Here is a 24,562-nt window from a genome sequence, read left to right on the forward strand (position 1 = left end):
GGGCTGCTTTGCAGTCCCTGGTTTCCACATGGACCATGTCAAACAGTGTGGTATTTGATAGCTTCCTGGCACCCTGTGTCCTAGGACAACTAGGCGGTACAGTGGTTAGAGTTCTGAGTCTGAAGCTAGAAGGTCTGAATGCAAATCCAGCCTCAGACACTTACTAGTTGTGTGATCTTGGATCAATCACTTAAACTCTGTCTGCCTCAGTTTCATCATCTGTAAAATAGGGATCATAACCTGCCATAGTTGTTGAGAGGATCAAATGAAATAATATTTGTATAGAACTTTGTAAACCTTGAAGCCTTATATACATACTAGTTATGTATTCTACAAGGGCAGTTAGGTGGTGCAGTGGATAAAATGCCCAATTTGGAGTCAGGAACACTTATCTTTGTGAGTTCAAATCTGACCTCAGACATGTCTTAGTTGTGTGACCCTGGACATTTCACTTAACTCTGTTTGCCTCAGTTTCTTCATCTGTAAAATGGATTAGAGAAGGAAGTGGCAGATCACTCCAGTATCTTTGACAAGAAAAGCTCTCATAGGGTCATGAAGAGATGGATGTGACTGAACCATAACAACCACATGTACTCTGCACTCTAATCAAATAGCTTATTTGTTATTTCCTATTTAAACAAGTAATTAGAAGGGTTTGACTGTCAATGATATGATCAACTTTCTTGCCATTCTTTTTTTCCCTTTTAAACATTATTTTATTTGGTCATTTTCAAACATTATTCATTAGAAACAAAGATCATTTTCTTTTCCTCCTCCCCCCACCCCTCCCATTAGCGCTGCATGATTCCACTGGGTATCACATGTGTCCTCGATCCGAACCCATTTCCATGTTGTTGGTATCTGCATTAGAGTGTTCGTTTAGAGTCTCTCCTCTGTCATGTCCCCTCAACCGCTGTAGTCAGGCAGTTGCTTTTCCTCGGTGTTTCCACTCCCACAGTTTGTCCTCTGCTTATGAATAGTGTTTTTTCTCCTAGATCCCTGCAGATTGTTCAGGGACATTGCATTGACACTAATGGAGAAGTCCATTATGTCTCTGTGTACAATCTTGCCATTCTTAATACATATTCATCTCCCACCTTTAGCCCTCATGTCCTGAAAGCGCCCCTTCCTCCCCATCACTCCTCAGACTCTCTAGCTTGGGTCCATGCTCAGATCAGGTCTTACCTTCCATATTGCTTTTCCTGCTGTTTCTCCCTTTTCAGAATATTTGAGAATCACAGATTTAGGGGACCTTAGAAGATCCTGTAAAAGACCCTTCCTCCAAAAGTCCAATCCTCTCGCTTTATGTATTAGGAAAACTGAAGACCCCTGAGGTCAAGGAAGTGCCCAAGGTCACCCAGCTTTTCCATAGCAGAACAAGGTCTTGAACCCACATCTCCTGAGTTCTTGAACCCAGAATTCCCCAAGTAGAATGTAAATTCCTTGAGGGCAGGGACTGCTTTTTTGCTTTTGTCAGGTCCCCAGCATCAAGCCCAATATCTGGTACATGTTTTGTTGCTGTTCAGTAGTTTTTAGTCATGTCTGAGTCTTCATGACTCTATTTTTGAGGTTTTCCACCAAAGTGGTTTGCCATTTCTTTTGCTGATATTTTACAGATGAAGAAACTGAGGCAAACAGGGTTAAGGAACTTGCCCAATTGCTTAATGTCTTCTATTATTGTTGTTGAATCACAGGGTTTTTCAGGTTATTGCTGTGTGTGTAGACATCCTGCCCAGAGGATTAGAGATAGAGAATGTCAAGACTACTCCAGGCATGAACTATCAACTCTTTATTTACAATTTAATAAAATACACATGCAACACACCACAGGACTACAAGATGACAACTCTCCCCCCCTCCCACCGTAACTCTTCCTTCCCCTCCCCACACTTTAAAGAGGAAAACTCATCTCCCCAGAAAAGTTCCCAAGAATTCAAAAGATTGAAAGACCAAAGTCCCCAGGAACAGGCCATTCCGTTGAGTTTCTCAACAATGAATACCACTTCTAACCTGGGAGCCAGAACAGGGAGGCCAGAAGACACCAAGAGTTGGATCATAATGATTAGAGGTTCATGGCTGATCATTATTGTAAAAGTGAACTGGGTTCCACTATATACCAAAGGCTTTTTTTTTTTTTAGAAAGTGAATTCTCTGTTACTTCCATAGTCATCCTAAAAATTAGGACAAGCCACAGAAGAGCAAACACTGGAGTAATTAAACCAATTCTAGCCTTATTCATAATCTATCCCACCAGAAATCAAAAGGAGTGCATGGGTCTAGCTCAGCAGAATAATCTTTTTATCAGTGGAGTGCTTGGCTTTTGCTTTCTCCATCACATCACAATGAGTCCTTGGTTTCATGTGTGTGTCCTGTCTCTCTGGCTATAGTCAGTTCTCATTTTCATGAACTCCAAGGCACTAGCTCAAAAATTTAGCCTTCCTGGAAATCAATAATCAGGTATGTTGGATACTTAAGAGTTGCCAGCTGAAATAAAATGGTACAATATTTGTTTGTCCTGCAGAGTAAAGCTCTTCTGGGCCAGAAGAGTGTATCTATTACTGCCTCTGGGTTCCTCCTCTAGCATGTAGTACATAGCTCTCTCCATACCCTCAGCTCAGGTTGACAGACTGGCAGAAAAAGGTCGTATGGCAGCTGGATTTATTACTGGAGATCAGGATAGTGACTGGATTTGTGATTTCATCGGTTATGGAGAATTCCCAGGTAAGGAACTCCCTTTACCAGTGCATCTTCTCAGATCACTGAGAGGACAAACCCAGGCCCCATAGCCAAAGGACAAGTCCAAAGCCAGTATAGGTTGGAGGTGAGATATGAATCTAGTTTTTTCTTTTATTCTCTCTAAAACTCAAAAATGTGTCAATCACTGTGACAACTATTGTTTTTCATTTTCAGCCAGGAGCATTTGGGTCAACATTGCTGTTAACCCTTACCTTCCATCTTAGAATCAATTCTATGTATTGGATCCAAGTCAAAAGAACCGTAAGGCCTAGGCAATGGGGGTTAAGGGACTTTCCCAGGGTCCCATAGCTAGGATGTGTCTGAGGCCAGATATGAACCCAGAACCTCCCATTTCTAGGTCTGGTTCTCAATCTAAGGAGCTACCTTGCTGCTTCCAACACTGCTTTTTGAAGTTCCTCAATGCAGCATTACAAAGTTCCATCTAGGTCCATGTTGGTGAGCATATGGCATGCATGCCAGAGGGGCTGCTTCCCTCCTCCTCTCTACCATGCTTCGGGACATTTTCACATCACCTGTCCCTCTGCCCAGCAGCCCAATGGGAGTGCTTTCTCTCTCCCCTGTCTGGGGTAAGGGGACAGCTCACATGTGTCATGAGGGTTGCAGTTTGGGCACTTGGTCTCTAAAAGGTTCCCATCACTGATCTAGGTAGTAGTGCCTTAGCATTCAAAATCTCTAGCTTCTATAACTCAATGATTATATTTAGATGAAATAAATTTGAAGAGAGAGTTATGGACTCCAAGACCCAGAAGGGAGCTCAGAGATGGTCTAATTTAACTTTCACTTGATTAAAAAATCCCTTCTTTGACATCATGGCTGGTTGCTTTCCTCCACTGGAAGACTTCCAGGGATTGGGATCGCACTACCTCTAGGGACAGCACATCCCATTTGGGGACAGCTCTAATTGTTAGGAAGTTTTGCTTTACTCTGAGACTAAAACTACTTCTTTATAATTTCCAACTATTAAATCTGTCCTCTGGGCCAAGGAGAACAAGTTCAAACCCTCTTCCATATGACAATCCCTTTGAACACTTGAAGATAACTAGTATGTTCTCTCTAATTCAAGGCTTCTTAACCTGGGGTTAGTGAACTTGCTTTCATATATATGTACATATATGCATACATACATGTGTATATTTATAGATGCACATATATGTGTATCTATATTGAAATAGTTATATACCCATATGCATATATTTATAGATATATGTGTATCTATAAATAAATACGTATGGATATATAACTATTTCAATATAATTGGTTCCTCTATAATTCTGTGTTTTCTTTTATGCATTTGAAGATATGACTCTGAGAAAGGGTCCACAGGTTCACCAGCAGGCCAAAAGAATTCATACATATAAAAAAAAATTAAGAACTAAGTCTTCCCCTTTCCAAACTAAACACTCTCAGCTTCTTTAATCAATCAGTGGCTTGGCCACTCTCTGGAAACTCTTCACTTTGTCAGTACCCACGGTGCTTGGAAATGACCACAATGCTTCAGATGTGATCTGATCAGAGCAGAGGACAGTAAGACTATCACCTCTTTTATTGGGGATTTGGACATTGTTCTCAAGTATGTGAGGGGCGATTCTTAGAAAAGCATTGACGTAGCTTCTTTCTCAACAGAGAAAGGGCTAGAGGAAATGGCCTTCCATTTCATCAAGAGAGATTCAGTTTAGATATTAGAAGAACTTCTCAGTATGAAGGGTGATCAGGTGTTTCATGTCTAGACCCTGGACATCCCCCAGCTTAGAAGAAAGGTCTAAAGGATCCCATGGGTCTGATGCTTCCTAATTGAAATTTTTAGGCATGTAGAGAATCATGTAGGTAGATTTTGTTGGGTTCCAATGACATAGCCTATATCTAGAATGAGCTACATGAGCAACCAAGAAACAGACTTGACGTCCCTGGCCACCGATTAGCTTAGTTCTGCTCTGTGAAGGTGACCCCAACCAATTTTCTCCCAAATGTGTGCCGTTAGTTATAACTACCAAACAAGTGATTATAGACAGGACAGGGCAGGTTTAGCCAAAAATCAGAAGAAAAATGAACTAAAAAATACACACTTGCATCATATTTGTACCTGAAAGACCTCATGGGATCATTATGTTCCCAGTAAGAGCGATTGCCATTTAAGTTGGACACTCCCGGAGGGGACGGACCAGGCTTTCCTCAGTCACACTGAACAGATGAATAATACTTACTGAGTGCTTTTTGTTGAGGGGACACTGAAGTTTAGAGGAGGAGGAGGAGGATGGTGGCAAGAAGACCCTCTTACCTAAGCTAGCCATAGACTCTACTGAGGCACATGTCTGCCTCTCTTCCACCAAAGGAGCAGAAACAAGCAGAAAATAAGTGAATTTCCATCCTTTACTCCTTCCCCTCCTCCTCCATAAGTTGGTACTAAATGATCCTCTTTCTTAGAAGAGGGAAGGGTTCTCTGTTCCTCTCCTCTAGATAGGCATCCCAATGGTACCCATGTACTGTCAGCATGGTGGTGCAGTATCCCCTGGCGACAGTAGAGGTCACTCTTAGCATTGCTGTCGATTGCAAATGGTTGCCAGAAGATGAAGCAAGTGGGGTGTCTGGAGTAGCTCCGTTGAGGAGTCCGATGCTTCATGAAGCCCAGTGGGTCTCAAAACCCATTTTCCAGGCATCCTCTTTTCATAGCGGGGACGGCCAGGTTGAGAACCTACGACAACCATCTGGTCCACTCTTTTGTTTTCCCCATCACTAGTTATAAATAATTTGCCCCTTTCCCCAACCTTCCAGGGCATGGTCCAAAGGCAGATGGGGAAACGGGGCCCTCACCCAGGTACTCTAAACATTAATGAACGATCCTTGGTCCCCGTTAATGGACTCTGGCTCCACACAGCGTCCTTTCCTCCGAGTGACTCTTCGGTTACGGTGAAATTTGGCGTAGCAGCGGAGTCCTGCGCAAAGTGAACAACAGAGGAGTGAGAGAGGTGCCGTCTGTCCTGGGAAAAGAGAGGGGATTTGGATGCACACACACACACACACACACACACACACACACACACACACACACACACACGTATAGACCAAGAAGCAAAGTGGAGAGGCTCGTTTATGTAGAATTGGAAGGGACCTTGGAAGCCGTGGAGTCCATTACCTCTTCATTTTACAGATGAGAAAATGGAAGCATCGAGAGGCTGAGTGCCCAAGGACAGAGAGGCAGGAAAGTGGCAGAGCTGGGAAGAAGGGCATTTAATTCCACACTCAACATTCTTTCTATTCTGTTCTCAAGTGAAGTGTCTGGCCCAGGAGTATTTATGAAGAATTGTTGTCTTACTGAAATGCTGCTCGGTTATTTCTGTTGTGTCTGTCCTCATGACTCCATTTGGAGTTTGCTTGGCAGAGATTCTGGAGTGATCTGTCATTGCCTTTTCCAGTTTATTTCACAGATGAGGAAACTGAGGCAAACTTCGTTAAGTGATTTGTTCAGCGGTCACATAGTTGGTGAGTATCTGAGGTTGGATTTGAACTCAGGCTTTCTTGACTCTAGGTCGAGTATTCTATCCACTTTACACCTCATTGCCCCTGAGATATGATATAGTGGAAAGTGTATTGGGTTTGTAGTTTAGGGGGATCTGGATTTAAATTCTAGGTAACCTCTGAGAGGAGAGGGATTTGTTTTTGTCTTTGTATCTCCAACATCAACACAGTGTCTGGCATATAGAAGTCACATGATGTGATAGCTAGGTTGTTGGTCTTGAAGTCAGGAAGCCCTGTGTTCAAATCGTGCTTCCAACCTTTATTAGGTCTATGACTTTGGGCAAGTTAACTCTCCTCTGTGCCTTGATTGCCTCATCTATAAAATGAGAAGCCTGTACTCAATAGCTTTTGAAGTCTCTTCTTTGCACTAGACTATATATCTACTCTCTCCAAAGTCACTAATGATTTCTTTTTTTTTTTTAAGCCCTTGCCTTCTGTCTTAGAATCACTAATTGGTTCCAAGGCAGAAGGGTGGTGGTAGGCAATGGGGGTCAAGTGACTTCCTCAGAGTCACACAACCAAGAAATGTCTAAGGTCACATTTGAACCCCTAACATCCCATCTCTAGGCCCGGCTTTCCAACCACTGAACTACCTAGCTGCCTCCACTAGTGATTTCTCATTGCCAGATCCTTGACCTTTTCTCATTCTTCACCCATCTTGACTTCCCTACAGCCATCAACATTGCCATTCCCTTAAGATTTTCTTCTCTTTAGGTTTCCATGACACTTTAATAACTATGATTGTCTCATGGGGCTCTATTCTGGGTCCTCTTCTGTTCTCCCTCCCTTGGTTAATTTGGTGATTTCACCAGCTTGAACGGATTCAGCAATCATCTCTATGCTGATGATTCTCTTTTCTAACTTTTCTGCCAAATTCACATCTTTCCGCTCCAATGGCCCATCAGACATCTAGAGATATCCTAAACTCAACTTGTCCAACACTGGACTCTTACCTTTCCAGCTAAACCTTCTTCTCTTCCTAACTTCGCCATTGCTGTTGAGGGTATTTCCAATCTCCAGTCAACCCACACTTAGAGCCTGGGTGCCATCTTTACTCCTCACTCTCTCTGACCCCGCCATATGCAATCAGCTATCAAGGTCTGTCCATTTTACTTTTGTATCATATGTCCTCTTATCTCCTCTGACACTGCCACTATCTTGGTACAGGGACTCATCACCTTATACCTAGATGATTGCAATAGCCTGCTGGTTGGTCTTCACAATGGCAAATCTCTCCCTGTTTTGTTAAGTCAATATTCCACTCAGCTGCCAAAGTAATCTTCCTAATGACAGGCCTGATCATGTCACCTTCCCCATGCACCCTCTGTTCAATCAATTCCAGCTCTTTATTACCTCCAGGATCAAATATAATCTCTATTTGGCATTTAAAGTCTTTCATCCCCTCCAAACCTCTCCCTACATTTGCAGTCTTCTTTTACCTTATCCTGACTCTGCCACCATGTATTCTTTTTTGCTAAACCCTTACTTTCTACCTTAGAATTAACACTAAGTATCACTTCTAAGACAGAAGAGTGGTAAGGGCTAGGCAACTGATGTTAAGTGACTTGCCCAGGGTCATATAGCTAGGAAGTGTCCAAGGTCACATTTGAACCCAGGATCTCCCACTTCTAGGTCTGGCTCTCTATCTATGAGCCACCTAACTGATCCTTGCCATGTATTCTTTGATCCAGTGACACTGGCTTCCTTGCTATTCTCTACAGAAAACATATCATCCCCCAATTCTGGCATTTTCATTTTACGTCCTCCATGATACCAATACTCTTTTCCTCATCTCTGTCACCACCTCCTGACTTCCCTGTCATTGTTCAGTTGTTTTTCAGTTGTGTTGGTCTCTTCATGATCCCACTTGGGGTTTTCTTGGCAAAGGCACTGGAGTGGTTCGTCATTTCCTTCCCCAGCTCATTTTACACTTGGGGAAACTGAGGCAAATTGGGATCACAATGGTTTTTATTATTCAGTTATTTGTAGTCATATCTGACTCTTCATGACCCCATCTGGGATTTTCTTATCAAAGATACTAGAGGAAACCAAGGCAAGCAGGGTTAAATGACTTGTCCAGACTCACACAGTTAGGAAGTGTCTGAGGCCAGATTTGAACTCAAAAAGATGAATATTCCTGACTCCTAACTGGGCATTGTATCCACTACACCATCTAACTGCTCCATAGAATACATAGCTAGCATGTATAAAGGGCTCTTGGGTTTGCAGGCTGCTTTACAAATATTAATTCCCAACAATTAAATCCCAACAACTCTGGCAGGTTATGATCCCTATTTTACAGATGATGAAACTGAGGCAGACAGAGTTTAAGTGATTGATCCAAGGTCACACAACTAGTAAGTATCTGAGGCTGGATTTGCATTCAGACCTTCCAGCTTCAGACTCAGAGCTCTAACCACTGTGCAACCTAGTTGACCTAGGGCATGGGGAGTCATATGAAATATGGCAATCCAGAAAGGGAGTTTGGATTGAAATTATAGAGAACTTTAAATGACAAGGCCACCTAACACCCCTTTTCCATATGAATTAATATCCAAGGTCATACAACTAATAAGTGTCTGAGAATGAATTTGAAGGCAGATCTTCTTGATTCCAAGCCTGGCACTCTATCCTTTGTCCACTGTACCACCTGGCTGCCTCTTGACTTCCTTCAAATCTCAGGTAAAACCCCACTATCTATAGGAAGCCTTTCCTGAGCCCCCTTAAATTCTAATGCCTTCCTCTATCGATTGCTCTCCCTAGCTTATTCGTACATAGTTGTCGGCATGTTGAGCTCCTTGAGGACAGGGACTGCCTACTACATTTCTCTGTGCTCCCACCCTTAGCATAATGCTTGGCACATAGTAGGTGCTTAATAATTGCTTGTTGGCCGACTGATATATAAACTGCACTTCTCAGAATGTCAATGAAAACAGAACACCTTGGCCACCAAAAACCTCTTCTGCTAGACTTTCTGATTTCAAGACTGGGCTTCTGTGCTTGTTGCAAATGGCTGGGAACTCAACTGCCTGCTCAGACATTGCTTCCTAATGCAGTGTAGACGGATTCCCTAGAGCCTAACTGCTTTTCCTCCCTATCTTAGTGACAGATCCTCTGGGAAACCACCCCAGGGGTAGCACATGACTTAGCTGTCTCTAGGATTATACCCTCTCCTATTTTTTTACTGCAGAAACATAACCCCACTTCCCCCAGGGTAGAGGCAGGGGTTTAGGTCACGTGAGACTGACTTCTGAGGGATTAAGGGAACAGATGGAGCTTTGGAAGGAGGCATTGGGCTTGAGGGCTGCAAAACAGCCTATCCTAACACTCTCTGTGTCCCCTAAATCAATAAAGCTCGAGAGTTTCCCAGGAGGAGGAGAAGAGGCCACCTGCAACCGGCCAGCCTTGTCTTGGTCTTGCATGTTGCTGATGCTTCCAAATGGGCAACAACAGGGTGGCTCTGGGTATGTATAGCAGGCAGCTGGGTTCCTGCGTTCCAATTCAAGGGAACTCACTTTGGGAGATCTGGATGTTCATTTCCCCACCTCCCTTCCATTCCATCCCTCACTTTCTTCCCCAGTAAAATGGTGCCCATCATCCTTCACAATAGGAGTAACAAGTTCAACAGCTGGAAACAACAACAATAATAGCTAACAGTTTTATAGTGCCTACTCTGTGCCAGGTACTGTACTAAGAACTTTATAAATATCTCAGTCTATTCTCACAACAACCCTGAGAGGTGAGTGCTCTTAGAATCCTCATTTTACAGTTGAGGAAACTGAGGCAAATACAGGTTAAGTGATTTGCCCAGAGCTATACTAAGCCCCTGCCTCCTCCTTAGGAGCAGTGGGGTTATATTTCAAGAAAGAAAAAAAAATTAGTGGAAAATACTAATCCTTGGGACAGTGAATCATGTGCTAAATAGTTTCCCTAAGGGTTTGCCACTAAGATGAGGAGGAAAAGCAATAAGTGTGGGAGGTCATATTTGAATTCAGGTTTTACTGACTCCAGGACCAACACTTCAACCACAATGCTATCCAGCTACAAAAGACTTTAGATGGAGCTGATTAATTATATTAATTATAATTATAGCACATTTTTTAAATTCTAGATTGGGGATTTAATTTGTGTAGGGAACCCTGGTGGGTCACCAAAACATTTTGAGAGGATCTAGAAGGTCAAAATTATTTTCCCCTTCTTGATCACATGGCTTGATGGGGATATGATTGGGGATGTAGACTCCAAATGATCACCCTAGTGCAAATATCAATAATATGGAAATAGGTCCTAATGAATGACACATGTAAAACCCAGTGGAATTGCTTGTTGGCTACAGGAGGGGGGTGGGGGAGGGAAAGAAAGATCATGAATCATGTAGCCATGGAAAAATATTCTAAATCAATTAATTAAATAAAAAATTTCAAATTAAAAAACCAAACTATCTTCCTAATAATACTAAGACATTTTAATTTCCAATACAGCAAGTATTGGCAAACAGAACCCACATAAATAAAAACTCTTCAAGGAGTCCTCAACAATTTTTAAGATCATAAAGGAATTCTGAGACCAGAAAGTTTGTGAACTGATGCTCTAAGACAGTGATGGCAAGCCTTTTAGAGTACCAAGCTCTGCCCCATCCCACCTCCCAGATCAAGTGCCATGCCTGCCCCCTGCCCCAGAGACCAAATGCCAAGTGTTACCCCAGACAGGGGAGGGAAGAAGTCCTGGGCAGAGGGGTGGGTGAAGTGAGGAATATCCTCAGACACATGGAGATAGGGAGGGGAGTGGCTCTTCTTCCCTCCAGCTCTGATGCCTGTGAGCTACCCACCTTACCCCCTGTCTGCTCCCTGGGCAGAGGAGTCACTGAAGTGAAAAAAATGTCATCAGGCACAGTGGGGAGGGGGAAGGAAGCAGCTCTGCCCAAGTCCCTCTGCCTTTCTAGCAATGAACCCTGGAGGGTGGGGGATGAGATGTGGGGTAGGAGGACAGCACTCATGTGTTTCATCTCTGGCACATGTGCCATTGGTTCACCATCACTGTTCTAAGATATTGTACATTGTCTTTATATGTCCTTTGGAAGAGTATAAAAAGAGTTGGGCCCTTGGAACCCTTGGGTGTACAAATGTGAGTGGGTATATATACACAATTCTTCCTACATCATTGGGGTATCTAGATGGTGTCTCAATACAAACCACAGGAATCTTATTGATAAGCATTTTTATTACTTTCCATAATCAAGGAAAAGATTAAATGAATCTGGATCAAGGACCAGGCAAAGCCTGAACCACAAGTTAATTATAAGTGCAGGAAGGAGGTTGGGGAAACTAAAGAAAGCTCCTTGAGCCTCAGAACTTCAGGCAAGTTTTCTATTCACTGATTTTTCCCCTGCAGCAGGTTCCAGAGACCACATCCCCAAAGGGAGGAAAGAAGATATTGATCAAGGAAAACTTCTCAACCATGGGACAGCTGAAGGGAAGAGTTAGGAAATACTGCCTTGGCACACATGAGGAGGAGAGCCACCCAGGCACCCAGGAGGGAGTGGTTACTGACTTTCCTGTCAAACCAAATCCCTTTCGTGCCCCCCCCCCCACCTTGTCCTCTTATAACTCTCTCACTTTGGAGTTGGCTTAAGTGGGAAACAATTTCTGTTGAATTCTTCCCCATTCTTTAAAGCCCAATCTATATTCTTCAGGAAGCACCTTGTCATCATCTCAAAAAAAAAAAAACTTTTTTGACCTACATAGTTGTTTATTTTGTAATATTATGTTTTTTATACTGCATTAAAAATTTAAAAATGTTTGATATCTCATTGGATCCTCACAACTGATTGAGTTAAATTCCCATTTTACAAATGAGGAAAAGGGGATCCAGAGGAGTTTAGCGATAATAATTAGCATTTATAGCACTTTAAGGCAGTTAGGTGGTGCAGTGGATAAAATGTCTTTTCTGAAGTCAGGAAGATATGAGTTCAAATTCAACCTGAAACACTTATTAGTCATGTGACCTTGGACAAGTCCCTTAACCCGTAACCCTATTTACCTCAGTTTCCTCATCTGTAAAATGAACTGGAAAAGGAAATGGCAAATCACTCCAGCATCTTTGTCAAGAAAACCTCAAATGAGGCCATGGAGTTGGATATGACTGAAAAATGACCAAACAATAACAAATAACCCTTTAAAGTTTTCAAAGAGCTTTACAATTATTATATAATTTTATCCCCATCACCACTCCAGGAGGTAAGTGCTCTTATTATCCCCATTTTACAATGGAGGAAATCCAGATAGATAGAAGTTAAGTTACTTGCCCAGAGACATATAGCTAAGAGGTGTCTGAGGGAGGATTCAAACTCTTATCTTCCCATCCCCAAGTTCCACATTGTATCCACCAAGCCACCTACCTATCGCTATCAACTCATTGGATCCTTATGATTGCCTGAGTTAAGAACTCACTTTACAAATGAGAAATATAAGAACCAGATAGGAGGAGGGAGGAGGAGGAGGAGGAGGAGAAGGAGAAGAAGAAGAAACAGAAGAAGAAGAAAGAAGAAGAAGAAGAAGAAGAAGAAGAAGAAGAAGAAGAAGAAGAAGAAGAAGAAGAAGAGGAAGAGGAAGAGGAAGAGGAAGAAGAGAAGAAGAAGGAGAAGAAGAGGAAGAAGAGGAAGAGGAAGAAGAAGAGGAGAAAGAAGAGGAGGAAGAAGAGGAAGAAGAGAAGAAGAGGAGGAGGAGGAAGAAAAGAAGAGTAAATGGAGGAAGAAGAGGAAAAGGAAGAGGAAGAAGAAAAGAAAAGAAGAAATGCTATAAATCTTGTAAAGCACACTTACATACATTAACTCATTTGATTGTTATAACAACCTTGTAAGGTAGAAGCTATTATGATCTCCATTTTAGAGATAAGAAAGCTGAAGCAGATAGAGGTGAAGGGACTTGTCCAGGATCACAAAGCTAATAAGTGACAAAAGTAGAATTTGAACCTTGACTTCCAAACCTACCAATCAATCCACAAGAATCTACTATGGGCCAGGCAATGGGGATACAATGGGGATACTCTGCCCTCAGGAATCTTACATTCTATCAGAAGAAACAACATGGATAAATAGAGATAAATACAAAATGTATCCAGTCTACGAGAATACCTCCCAAAGTCCTCATTATGTAGGTATTGTAGTGGGTGGGATGAGAGAGAAGACCTCCTGGCTCCCTCTCCACCTTCCCCCAAGGGAAGAAGCAAAAGAAGCAAAAGAAGCTGGGTAGACAGGACTCACCTTCCATACACATGCAGTCATCAAAACATTTGTTATTAAGGCCTCGGTTATGAGGTTTGCAGAGATGTTCCCGTAAGTCACAGCAAGACCCTGCCAAGACATGGAGGATGGTCAGCAGAGCCAGCCTTAGCTCCCCTCCCTGCTCTTTCCCCCTCCCCCAAAGGAAATCCATCATCTCCATGTCAGAGATGCAGCCCTGGAAGGGAGGGGTACAGGGGCCAGCTGGTCTGGAGAGGCTTCCTGCTGGGCTCACTGATGGATGTCATCACCAGAGGCTCCCTCTGGGGCCGGACAAGATGCCCAGCTGCTGGGCAGAGGCTTCTTATTGATCACCGAGGGTGAGCAAACTCCATGTGACCATTTCCAGGCGAGAACTGGCTGGCCCAGCAGAATCAGAGAATTTTGTATCTAGAGGGGACCTCAGAGATTATCTAAAACATCCTTCCTTCCTTGACTGCTCCTACTACTAATAGTACTAGTTAGCATTTATGCAGTGTGTAAAGGTTTGCAAAGCACTTTTCAAATATTATCTCATTTTAGCCACATAACCTTGGGAGTTAGGTACTATTATTAACCCAATTATACAGACAAAAAAACTGAGGCAGGCAGAGGGTAAGCGATTTGCCCAAGGACACAGAGCTAGGAAGTTCAAGTTTGAATTTAAGTCTTCCTGACTCCAGTTCTGGTACTCTGCAAAGAAACTGAGGGCCTGAACAGGGAGCTTATAGGATGTGTCTACCTGCATAACTGGCTGTATTGGTATGCTAATCAAAGTGTTTTTTTTTTAACCCTCACATTCCACCTTAGAATCAATATGGTGGGTGTATTGGCTCTAAGACAGAAGAGTAGTAAGAGCTAGGCAATGGGGGTTAAGTGACTTGCCCAGGATCACACAGCTAAGAAATGTCTGAGGTCAGCTTTGAACCCATGACCTCCCATCTCCGGGCCTGGTGCTCAATCCACTGAGCCACGTAGTTGCTCCTACCACCTCTCTCAAAGTTCTTCCTTTTCTTTAAGGTTCAGCCAAGATCTCCCCATTTCAAGTTCAATAGTTTGATCCCCCCAAGTGGAAGTAAACTCAAATTTGTATAATTTTTTTTTTTGTCAAGCCTTCCTTCTTTCCATGACAAGCTGCCTCAGGGGTTGGGGGCAGGTAGTGAGCCCCCCACCTCGCCTCTGCCATGGAAGTCTTCATGCATAGGTTCAACAGCTTTTGATTGTAATATTGTAAAGGGGTTCTTGGTCAGGTAGGGATTGGATTCCATGACCCTGAGGTCCTTTCTGTCACTAAGATTTTATGATTCTGTCGTCTCCTCCACCCTTGTATCTTGGTAGATCCTGGCTGGTCCTCTCCTGACCATTGCCTCCATAGAGTGTAAATAGGCAGGCCCATGTCATGGCTACTTCTGCATCCCCAGTGCCCAACAGCCCAGTGCCTATAGTAGGCACTCAAATGCCTGTTGAACTGATCCAGTTGAACAAAAAGTGAAAAAAAAAGTAGTTGCCCAGTTGTTTGGTTTACACGAACCAAAATCTTTTTGAATCCCACCAAGCATGACCAATTTGTCATGGAAAACAGCTGTCAAGCTCTCTTTGTGACAGACTTGCCAGCCATCATAGTCAAACAGGTGGCGGTATAAACACAGGCTTCGGCACTCCCTGAAGGGCTGTTGGCTTGGTGATGGGATAAGGGAAGAATTTGGCCCCACTAATTACAAACAGGAAATAGGGAGGGGAGGAGAGAGAGAGAGAGAGAGAGAGAGAGAGAGAGAGAGACAGAGAGACAGAGAGACAGAGAGACAGAGACAGAGAGACAGAGAGAGACAGAGAGACAGAGAGAGACAGAGAGACAGAGACAGAGAGACAGAGAGAGACAGAGAGAGACAGAGACAGAGACAGAGACAGAGCCAGAGAGCCAGAGCCAGAGCCAGAGAGACAGAGAGACAGAGACAGAGAGAGCCAGAGAGAGAGCCAGAGCCAGAGAGACAGACAGACAGACAGACAGAGACAGACACACACACAGAAAGAGAGAGAGAGAGAGAGAGAGAGAGAGAGAGAGAGAGAGAGAGAGAGAGAGAGAGAGAGAGAGAGAGAGGAAATTCAGACCTTGGACAGAGGCCATCTCTGGGTTTTACCATCCTTAGGGAGGGGAGCATGGGCCCTCCTGAGTAAGCTTGAGAACCACCCCTTCTCTCTATCCTATGAAGTTACCCTGTTGTGATGGAGAGGTAGTAGTACCTGGGAGACAGTCAAGGTGATGATCACAGGGTTCCTCTCTAGCTGCTGAGGTTTCATTGGTGTAGCCCAGACTTTTACTCTGATGCTTCTCTAAAGAGGATGAGACATTCAGCGTGAGAAAGTGGACAAGGCAGATACCTCCCTCTCTCCTTCCCTTCATCCCTACCACCCTCCCTGGCAGGCTGTCACCCAGAGTTTAGGGGAATAGCATCTCCCAGTCCTGGCCCAAGCTCATCTTCAGGCTTGCTTTGGAACTCTAGGGACTGATAGAGCTGCTTGGGAGAATCACAGAATTGCAGAATGGGAGCTTTGGAAGGGATCTCAGGATTCATCTAGTCTAGTCTATATATGAAAGGAATCCCTGCAACACATCCCTGGACCTTAGAGACCAATCAGTTAGAGAAGGAGAAGTGCCCAACCATCTCATTTGATAGAGAAGGAAACTGAGGCCTGGACATGTTCTGGAGTGACATAGGCAGTTGCTCTGCCTATAGTAGAAGGGAATTAGGAAGGAAGTTTATTTATCTCTAGGAGACACTGGGAGCATTTTTGTGATAGTCTTAGAGTGATATAACATTAAGACTCTCATGCTTCTTTCTTCATAGAAATTAAGCATTTCTATGCAGGGAAAAGGTAGATGCTTCCAATTCAGAACTGTGGACAACTTGTATCATTTTCCTTAAATTAGTCGAGCAACACAGTGCCTGTGGAGTGGCAGGCACTGAGGAAATAGAGACAAGAGGAAAACTGTCCCTGCCCTCAAGGAGCTTACATTCCATCAGGAAGATACACACACACACACACACACACACACACACACACACACACACTAATGTATGAAATATATAATTCCATGACTATATATGCACTATACATGCATGTGTGTGGATGTATATAAAATAAATACATGATAATTTTGAGGTGGAAAGCACTAGAGGGGATGAAGAAGCTGACCTCTGGACAATAGAGGTTCTAAGAGGCGGGTATGTGGAGAAAGGGCTTTCTAGGTATGGGGCACAGCCTGTACAAAAGGGTGGAGAGTACAATTTCTGTCAGTTTCAATATGCTTCTATGCTATGGTACATTATAGTCCTAAGTAGCATTATTTCTGGGCAGCTAGATGGTTCAGTGGATACACTACTGGGACTCAAGTTAGTCAGGAAGATCTGAGTTCAAATCACACCTTAAATACTTCTTAGTTCTGTGACCTTGGATAAGTCATTTCATTGTCTGCTTCAGTTTCTCATTTGTAAAATCTACCCAGAATTATTTTGAGGATGCGATGAGATAATTAAAAAAATGTTTTACAAATCTTAGTGCTATTGATATAGTTTTAATTATATTAATATAATAAATGCTAGCTATTCTATGGACCTAGGCTCATTTGGAATAAATACAAAAGAGACATATTAGGTCTCAAGATATAGACTGACCTCTTATAGATTTGTCTTTGAGGTCTTAAAGATTTATAGATAGACCTCTGTAGTCAATGTACATAAAACTTTAAAATGAACCACAGAAATAACCTAGAAAATATTGGAGATAGAATCACTATTTATTGATGATTTCAAGGTCTGAGTCATTCTGTAGAAGTATGGCAGGTGTTGGATTGGAACGGTTGTTAAGTTTGAAGCTAGAGTAGCTGGGTTCAAATCCTGATTCTTCTACCTATTTATTAAAAACTGTCACTTTATGACTTTGAGTCAATATTAAGTATCTCTTCCAAGGCAGAAGAGCAGCAAGAACTAGGCAATAGGGGTTAAGTGACTTGCTCAGGGTCCCACATCTAGGAAATGTCTGAGGCCAGATGGCAACTCAGGACCTCCTGATTCCAGGTCTGCACTCTGTTCACTGAATCACCTAGCTGTCCCTGGTTCTTCCACTTATTTGACCTCATGGAAGTTACCTTCCCTCTCTTGTACTCAATTTTCTCAATCTCCTGGGACCTCAGTTTTCTCATCTGTAAAATGAGGGTGTTGGACTGGTTGTCCATTCCAAATCTCAATCTTATGAATAGATCTGAAAGGCTAGCAAGAGGGATCAGACTTGTTCTGGTTGGCCCCAAAGAACAGAATTAGAAGAAGTAGGCAGAGGTTACAGAAAGATGCGTTTCAGCTTGATATTGGGAAAAATCTTTGTCATCCTCAGTGGAATAGGTTGACTTGCAAGTAGAGTTAGATAACTTCTTTGACAAGTACAGCCTGGATGGCTGCTTGTCAGGGATGCTACGGAAGGAATTCTTTTTCAATTAGAGACTAGATTCATGGCCTGGAGATTCCTTTCAGCTTGGTGACTCTGTAATTCTATGAATCAGATTGCTTCCTGCTAGCTCCAAGGCCTAGCTGGGGAATAAAGCACAGGTTAAGTTGAACCAGGGATGGGCAGTAAAGAAGAAGGGCAAGGAAGATGGACCTTTCTTCTTAGCAGAGGGCCACATGTCAGGCTTTAAGTCTTCATAATCGGTCCAGTCAAACAAAGCCATGTCCAGGGTGGGCATCACATCCCCATCAGGCCTGATCCGAGCCTGGAGAAGACAAGGAAGAAAGATTAATACATGATATTGGTTCAAAGAATTGGAATTAGAGAAACCAAGGCTTACAAGGGAGGGGCAATAAAATCATTTACCCTATTAATAAGCCTCTTGGACTGAAAAGTATCCTTTTGACTCATCTGAATCACTTTGGACCCCAAAGTCACTTTGATTCTAGGGTTTCTGCAGTTATAAGGAGTTATTCACTGGTCAGAATGTCTGGTGCCTAACTGTAGCAACACCACTGCTTTATGTCAACTGCAAAATGAATTATTCATTAGCATCTATTAGGACTAATCAAATCTCACTGCTTTTCCTTGAGCTGACTGTTAAATTTTCAATACATTTCTATGTAATTGTTTTCCTTTGTAACCCTGTGTGTTTTGAGTTCTCAGCATTTGTGTGTGTGTGTGTGTGTGTGTGTGTGTCAATAGTTCCCATAGAGCTCCTTGAGACCCCACAGGCTATTTAGTCCAATCTCTTCTCAACTCCAGGTCTGGTGCTCTATCTAGGAGCAATCTAGCTGCCACACCCTGTGCACTCTTATCCTCTGTCTGCCTCTGTTTCTTTGATCTACAATATGGGAATAATAACAGCACCAGGATTCTTGGGAGGATAAAAACGAGATAATTGTAAAGTGCCTTGTAAACATCAGGCATGGTAAAATGCTGGTTATTATTATTATTATTAAGAAGATGGGGCAGCTGGGTGGCTCAGTGAATGGAGAGTCAGGCCTAGAGACAGGAGGACATGGGTTCAGATCTGGTCTCAGACACTTCCTAGCTATGTGACCCTGAGTAAGTCACTTAACCCCCATTGGCTAGCTCTTACTGCTCTTCTGCCTTGGAACCAATACATAGTAATGATTCTAAGATGGAAGGTCAGGGTTTAAAAATAATTTAAAAATGAAATGAAGGGGGTAGAACTGGATACTTTGTAGGGGCACTAACAATTTGTGATTCTCTGATTCCTTACCTGGGGCCGAGGGGATGTAACAGGCAGGACTGGTGATTCCTCTGTGGATGCTGCTGTTTCAAAGGTGGTTAAGAACAGGATGGTGGGGGCCAGACTAGTGGAGGATTCTTCCATTGGGGCATTAGATGCCAGATCCTCAGAGAATTCCACCTTCTTGATCAAAGAGCTGGGCTTTGGATCCAGACTTCTGCCTATCAGAGGGTACAGTAATTCTTAAAGTCATTTAACTGTCCTCTTGTAGCAGTAATTTAGAGGGTGACTTAGGCAAGCTTCTTGGTGATCCTAGAAACTCAGGATTGGAAGGGGTCTAGTCCAGCCCATCCCAGAGAAATGATCCCACTATGACTAGCCAAAGACTGAGTGGTCATCCAACCTGTTCCGAGCTAGGGAGAGCACAGAGAATATTGGAGGGAGGGGAAATGAAGACTTTGGGAAGGCTGTGGCACCAGATGAGTGGGGTGTGTGTGTGTGTTTGCCTCCTATGTAGCCACTGGAAGACAAGGCAGTAGAGTAAGGTCTTATTTTGAAAAAAGATGAAGAGCAGGTAATTGAACATCCCCAGGTTTTTATCTCAAATATAAAAAAGGTCCTGTGGCTTCAACACACAGACAACAGGATCCATTTGGAGAACTTAGCATAAAATCCCTTCAGAACTATGTAATGTAAAATCTGGTGGGGATCTTAGAATATAGAATGCAAGAGCTGAAGGGGAACTTAGAACACACAATATCAGAGCTGAAAAGGTCCTTAGGACAGAGAATGTCAGAGCTGGGAAGAACCGTAGAACATAGAATTTCAAAGAACATAGGACAGGGGGACTCAGTGGATAAAGAATCTGGCCTGGAGACAGGAGGCCTTAGATACTTCCTGGGCAAGATATTTAACCCCTATTGTCTAGCCCTTACCATTCTTCTGCCTTGGAATCAAACTTAGTAGTGATTCTAAGCTAGAAGGTAAGGGTTAAAAAAAGGGCATAAAAGAGATGTTAGATATAACATAGTCCAATGCCCTCATTTTACAGAAGAGAAAACTGAGGCCTAAAGGGATGATGTGATGTGTCTTAATTTCCCTCCTTCCCCTTCCATTGCCTGAGGATCAAAGTCCACATGTGCTGGCAGTGCCCCCTGTGACACTGCCACACCATTCTGACTTGGTTTTTATTCCACCTTAGTGTTCTCTACTTCTGTTACAGAAATATTTGAGTTGATGGCTAGAATAAATGTACTTAAAATGATTGGTGGAGGAAGTTTGCAGTAGCAAAATTCCCTTTTCACCAGAGCTTAGTGCAGTGCAAGGTGTAAAGGTCAGCACTTAATAAATACTTGTGGACTTGCTGACCAACTCAGAAGAGATGGTGGTGTTGATTTTGAGGGAACTTGGCTTGTCATCATCAGCAGCAGCACCGAATCTTTTGGGGTGGAGTGGGTGGGGCTTTAGGGCTTCTTCTTCTCTCCCTCCCTCCCATTTTTCTCTTCTTTCTTTCCTCCTTCCTTCCTTTCTCCTTCTTTCTTTCTTTCTTTCTTTCTTTCTTTCTTTCTTTCTTTCTTTCTTTCTTTCTTTCTTTCTTTCTTTCTTTCTTTCTTTCTTTCTTTCTTTCTTTCTTTCTTTCTTTCTTTCTTTCTTTCTTTCTTCCTTCCTTCCTTCCTTCCTTCCTTCCTTCCTTCCTTCCTTCCTTCCTTCCTTCCTTTTCCTTCCTTCCTTCCTTCCTTCCTTCCTTCCTTCCTTCCTTCCTTCCTTCCTTCCTTCCTTCCTTCCTTCCTTCCTTCCTTCCTTCCTTCCTTCCTTCCTTCCTTCCTTCCTTCCTTCCTTCCTTCTTTCCTTCCTTCCTTCCTTCCTTCCTTCCTTCCTTCCTTCCTTCCTTCCTTCCTTCCTTCCTTCCTTCCTTCCTTCCTTCCTTCCTTCCTCCTCATTTTACAGTTGAAGAAACTGAGGCCAGCATATCTAATCCTTCTCAAATACTCAGCATCAAAATCAACTGTTTCTAAAAGCAGCTCAATATAGAAACAGCTCCATACTGAGATTCCAAGCTGAGGAAAATCCCAGGCTTGGCTTGGCTTGGCTTGACTTGGCAAGCCTCAATTACTTCAAGATGCCAGGCAGAGAGGATTGGTTTGGGGGAGGGGGAATAGCAGAGCCTACATCCTCCCCCTGTGAGATTTGCATTTTCTCCCTCCATCAATAAGCTCTTGCCTGGCTGTGCACGGAGGGTGATGCCAAAGACATCTGTTTGTTGTCACACTTGAAGACACCCAGGGAAAAAAAACCCCAGCTTTTGTTGTAAAAGCATTGAGAGTTTCCTGGCAAGAGCCCTGCCTGAAGGCCTGCCCGCTTCAGATTGCTGAGTGCAGTTGCCTTGGGGCAGGAGAGCCCCTTTCCAGGAAAACACTTGAGTGACATTTCCCTTTCTGGCTAGATGTGTCTGCAGCCCACAGAGCAAGTCCTAGCATGTAGTGAGTATTGTATATAGCAAAGTGGCAGAGCATTATTTAGAGTTGGGAGGATCTGGGTTCAAATCCTGTCTTTCCTTCCTTAGAAGCCTTGGACAGGTCCTTGCTCCTGGCCTAAGGTTTTCCCATTCACAAAGTGAAGGGAATTTGGCCTTCCCAGTCCTGGAAATCCAAAGGTTTATAGGTCTGAAGGCAGACTAAGGGACAATGATGGAAATCAGATGTATAACAGTACATTGAGGCTTCCAAAGTGCTTCTCATGTGATAATTCATTTGATCCTCACAACAATCTTGGGAGTTAGGTGCTAATTATTACCCCCATTTTCCAGTTTAAGAAACCAAGGCAGACAGAGGTGAAGTGACTTGCCCAGAGTCATACATCCAGTAAGTGTCTGAGGCAGTATTCAAACTCAGGTCTTTCTGACTCCAGGTCCAGTGCTCTATCCACTTTACCATCAAGTTGCCCACCTGGAGTTAGGAGAGCCCTGGGTTCAAACCTTTACCTATGTGACCTGTAAAAGTCAGGCTCTGAGCATCAGTTTTCTCATCTGTAAAATGGGGTGACACTTTCCCCCTAATCTTAATACTTTCCCTCTGTTGATTATCTCCAATTCATCCTGTCTTCATCTTGCTTGGACACGGCTGAACAATAATAACATGGAAAAGGCGTTAAGATTTATTCTGCTAAAGGGGCAGCTGGGTGACTCAGGGGAGGACTCAGGAGATCCTGGGTTCAAATGTGGCCTCAGACACTTCCCAGCTGTTTGACCCTGGACAAGCCACTTAACCCCTATTGCCTAGCCCTTACCACTCTCCTCTAGTACTTTGTACTGATTCTAAGGCAAAAAAAGTAAGGGTTAAAAAAACAAAAAAAAGATTTGTTCTGCTGAGATCCCAAAGAGCAGAACCAGGAAGCGTGAGCGAAGGACCCCAAGAACCAGACTAGGCTCAATGTCCAGAAAAACTTAAACATGGCCATTGTTCAAAAGTGAAGGGAGGATTAACTTGTGATAAAGTTTCATTAGTCTTGTTGATTGAGCTACATCTACATAAAGACCATAGAATCAGATGGGACCAGATTGACTCAGGAATATCAAACTTTTGGCCACATACTATTTGATATGACTATACTGACATTCCAGATCTCTCTCATAGGAATGGATTACCACTTTTGTATGTGTTGTAGTAGGGGTCTGTCATCTGGCTAAAATTGTATTGATTGATATTGAGAGGATGGTACAATAACAGTTATTTTCTGCTCCTCTGTTCTTGATTTCCACTTTCCTTCTTATTCCTCCATCATAATTAGGTAATCCAGAAAGTAGTTTCACTTAATGATACTATAGAAAACATAACACACTCCTAATGGTTTCATATAGTCTCTTTTTCCCAGGTGATATATAAAGTCAATTCCTGAGTGTCTTTGGTCTTACTACTGTGGGTATGGAGGCTACACACTGAGACTATCCCTTCTAGCCACTATTTTTCTCCATTCATTATGAGTAGCAATAAAATGTGTTGAAGCTAAAAAAAAAAAGTGAAGGGAGGAGCTTGGGCGGGTAGGAGCTGCCCTTCATTGGAGGTCTCCAAGTAAAGACGGAAAAGCTATGTCCCGAGGTAGGCTCTTTGGGACCTCAATGTCCTTCTAATCCATCACCCTCGGTTTCTAACTGAGGAAGTCACCCGAAGGGGGATGGGACTTGACCAAGGGGATGAAATCTACCCATGAAATCTACACGCACGCACACACACTCCCATCCCATCCAGGTTGGCTCAGATACCTCGATGTGTCTTCGCTCTGTCTCTCCTTCGCTTGTGCTCTCTGGTGGACTTTCTACCCCTTTCAAACCGATTGTCTCGCTCTGGGTAAGGGAACTCAAATCCCAGAAACACGTCTTTATCCTGCATCAGGCCAGCGGGGCCCTGGACGGCCAGCAGCTCTTCTCCACGGGGGAGCATCCCGGGCATCCTGGAGGCCCCCACCCGGTCTGCCATGTGGCTCCTGCCCTTCTTGTTCAGTCCATGCTTTCTGGCGTGTCGGGCCCGGGGCTGCCACAGCTCTGGGCTCTGCTGGTGGATGTTATTCTCTGGGACGTTGCTTTCTTTGGGGGCAGACTCCAGAGCACCCGCGAAGCTTGGATCCGAGAGGACCAGTATCCAGAGGAGCAGCACCGGGGACAAGCAGCTGGGAGAGCCTGCCATGGCCCTTGGCCCCTGCGAGGACATCAACAGAAGGTGCACCGAGTCAGGGGCAATCAGCAAATCCTTTCTGTTCGACGACCAAGTGCCAGACAACAACTCTCCAATATTCCAAACTACAGAGATCTCCATCTCCTGGCTCCAAACCTACCTTTCTTTCTTTTCTCTCTCTTCCCCCCCTTCATCCCTCTTTTCCTCTCTTTCATTTTGTCTTTCCTTTGTCTCTCTCCTCTCGTTCTCTTCCTCCCTCCCTCTTTCCCTCTCTTTTTTCTCTCTCTCTTTCTTTCTCCCTCATTCTCTTTTTTCTCTCTTTCATTTTTTCTTTCCTTCCTCCCTCCCCTTCCCTTCTTCTATCCTTCCCTTCCTCCATTCTTCCCTCCCTCCTTCTTTCTTTCTCCCTCATTCTCTTTTTTCTCTCTTTCATTTTTTCTTTCCTTCCTCCCTTCCCTTCCCTTCTTCTATCCTTCCCTCCCTCCATTCTTCCCTCCCTCCCTCCTTCTTTCTTTCTCCCTCATTCTCTTTTTTCTCTCTTTCATTTTTTCTTTCCTTCCTTCCCTCCTTCCCTCCTTCCCTTCTTCCTTTCTTTTTCTTCCTTCCTTCCTTCCTTCCTTCCTTCCTTCCTTCCTTCCTTCCTTCCTTCCT

The 24,562-nt window shown here is 43.5% G+C and overlaps 1 protein-coding gene across 1 annotated transcript; it reads right to left on the bottom strand.

The window, feature by feature from the left end:
* Positions 1 to 1,766: 1,766 nt before the first annotated feature.
* On the bottom strand, positions 1,767 to 24,174 carry DRAXIN (dorsal inhibitory axon guidance protein). Its single transcript, XM_056795772.1, has 6 exons — positions 23,503 to 24,174; positions 19,275 to 19,465; positions 18,182 to 18,293; positions 15,770 to 15,859; positions 13,532 to 13,621; positions 1,767 to 5,687 (listed from the first exon to the last, which is right to left on the bottom strand). Exons 1-6 carry the CDS (start codon positions 24,050 to 24,052, stop codon positions 5,575 to 5,577), a joined length of 1,146 nt encoding a protein of 381 aa, XP_056651750.1. The 5' UTR covers positions 24,053 to 24,174; the 3' UTR covers positions 1,767 to 5,574.
* Positions 24,175 to 24,562: the final 388 nt, after the last annotated feature.

Source organism: Monodelphis domestica, chromosome 4 (assembly GCF_027887165.1).
Source record: "Monodelphis domestica isolate mMonDom1 chromosome 4, mMonDom1.pri, whole genome shotgun sequence".
Classification (NCBI taxonomy): Eukaryota; Metazoa; Chordata; class Mammalia; order Didelphimorphia; family Didelphidae; genus Monodelphis; species Monodelphis domestica.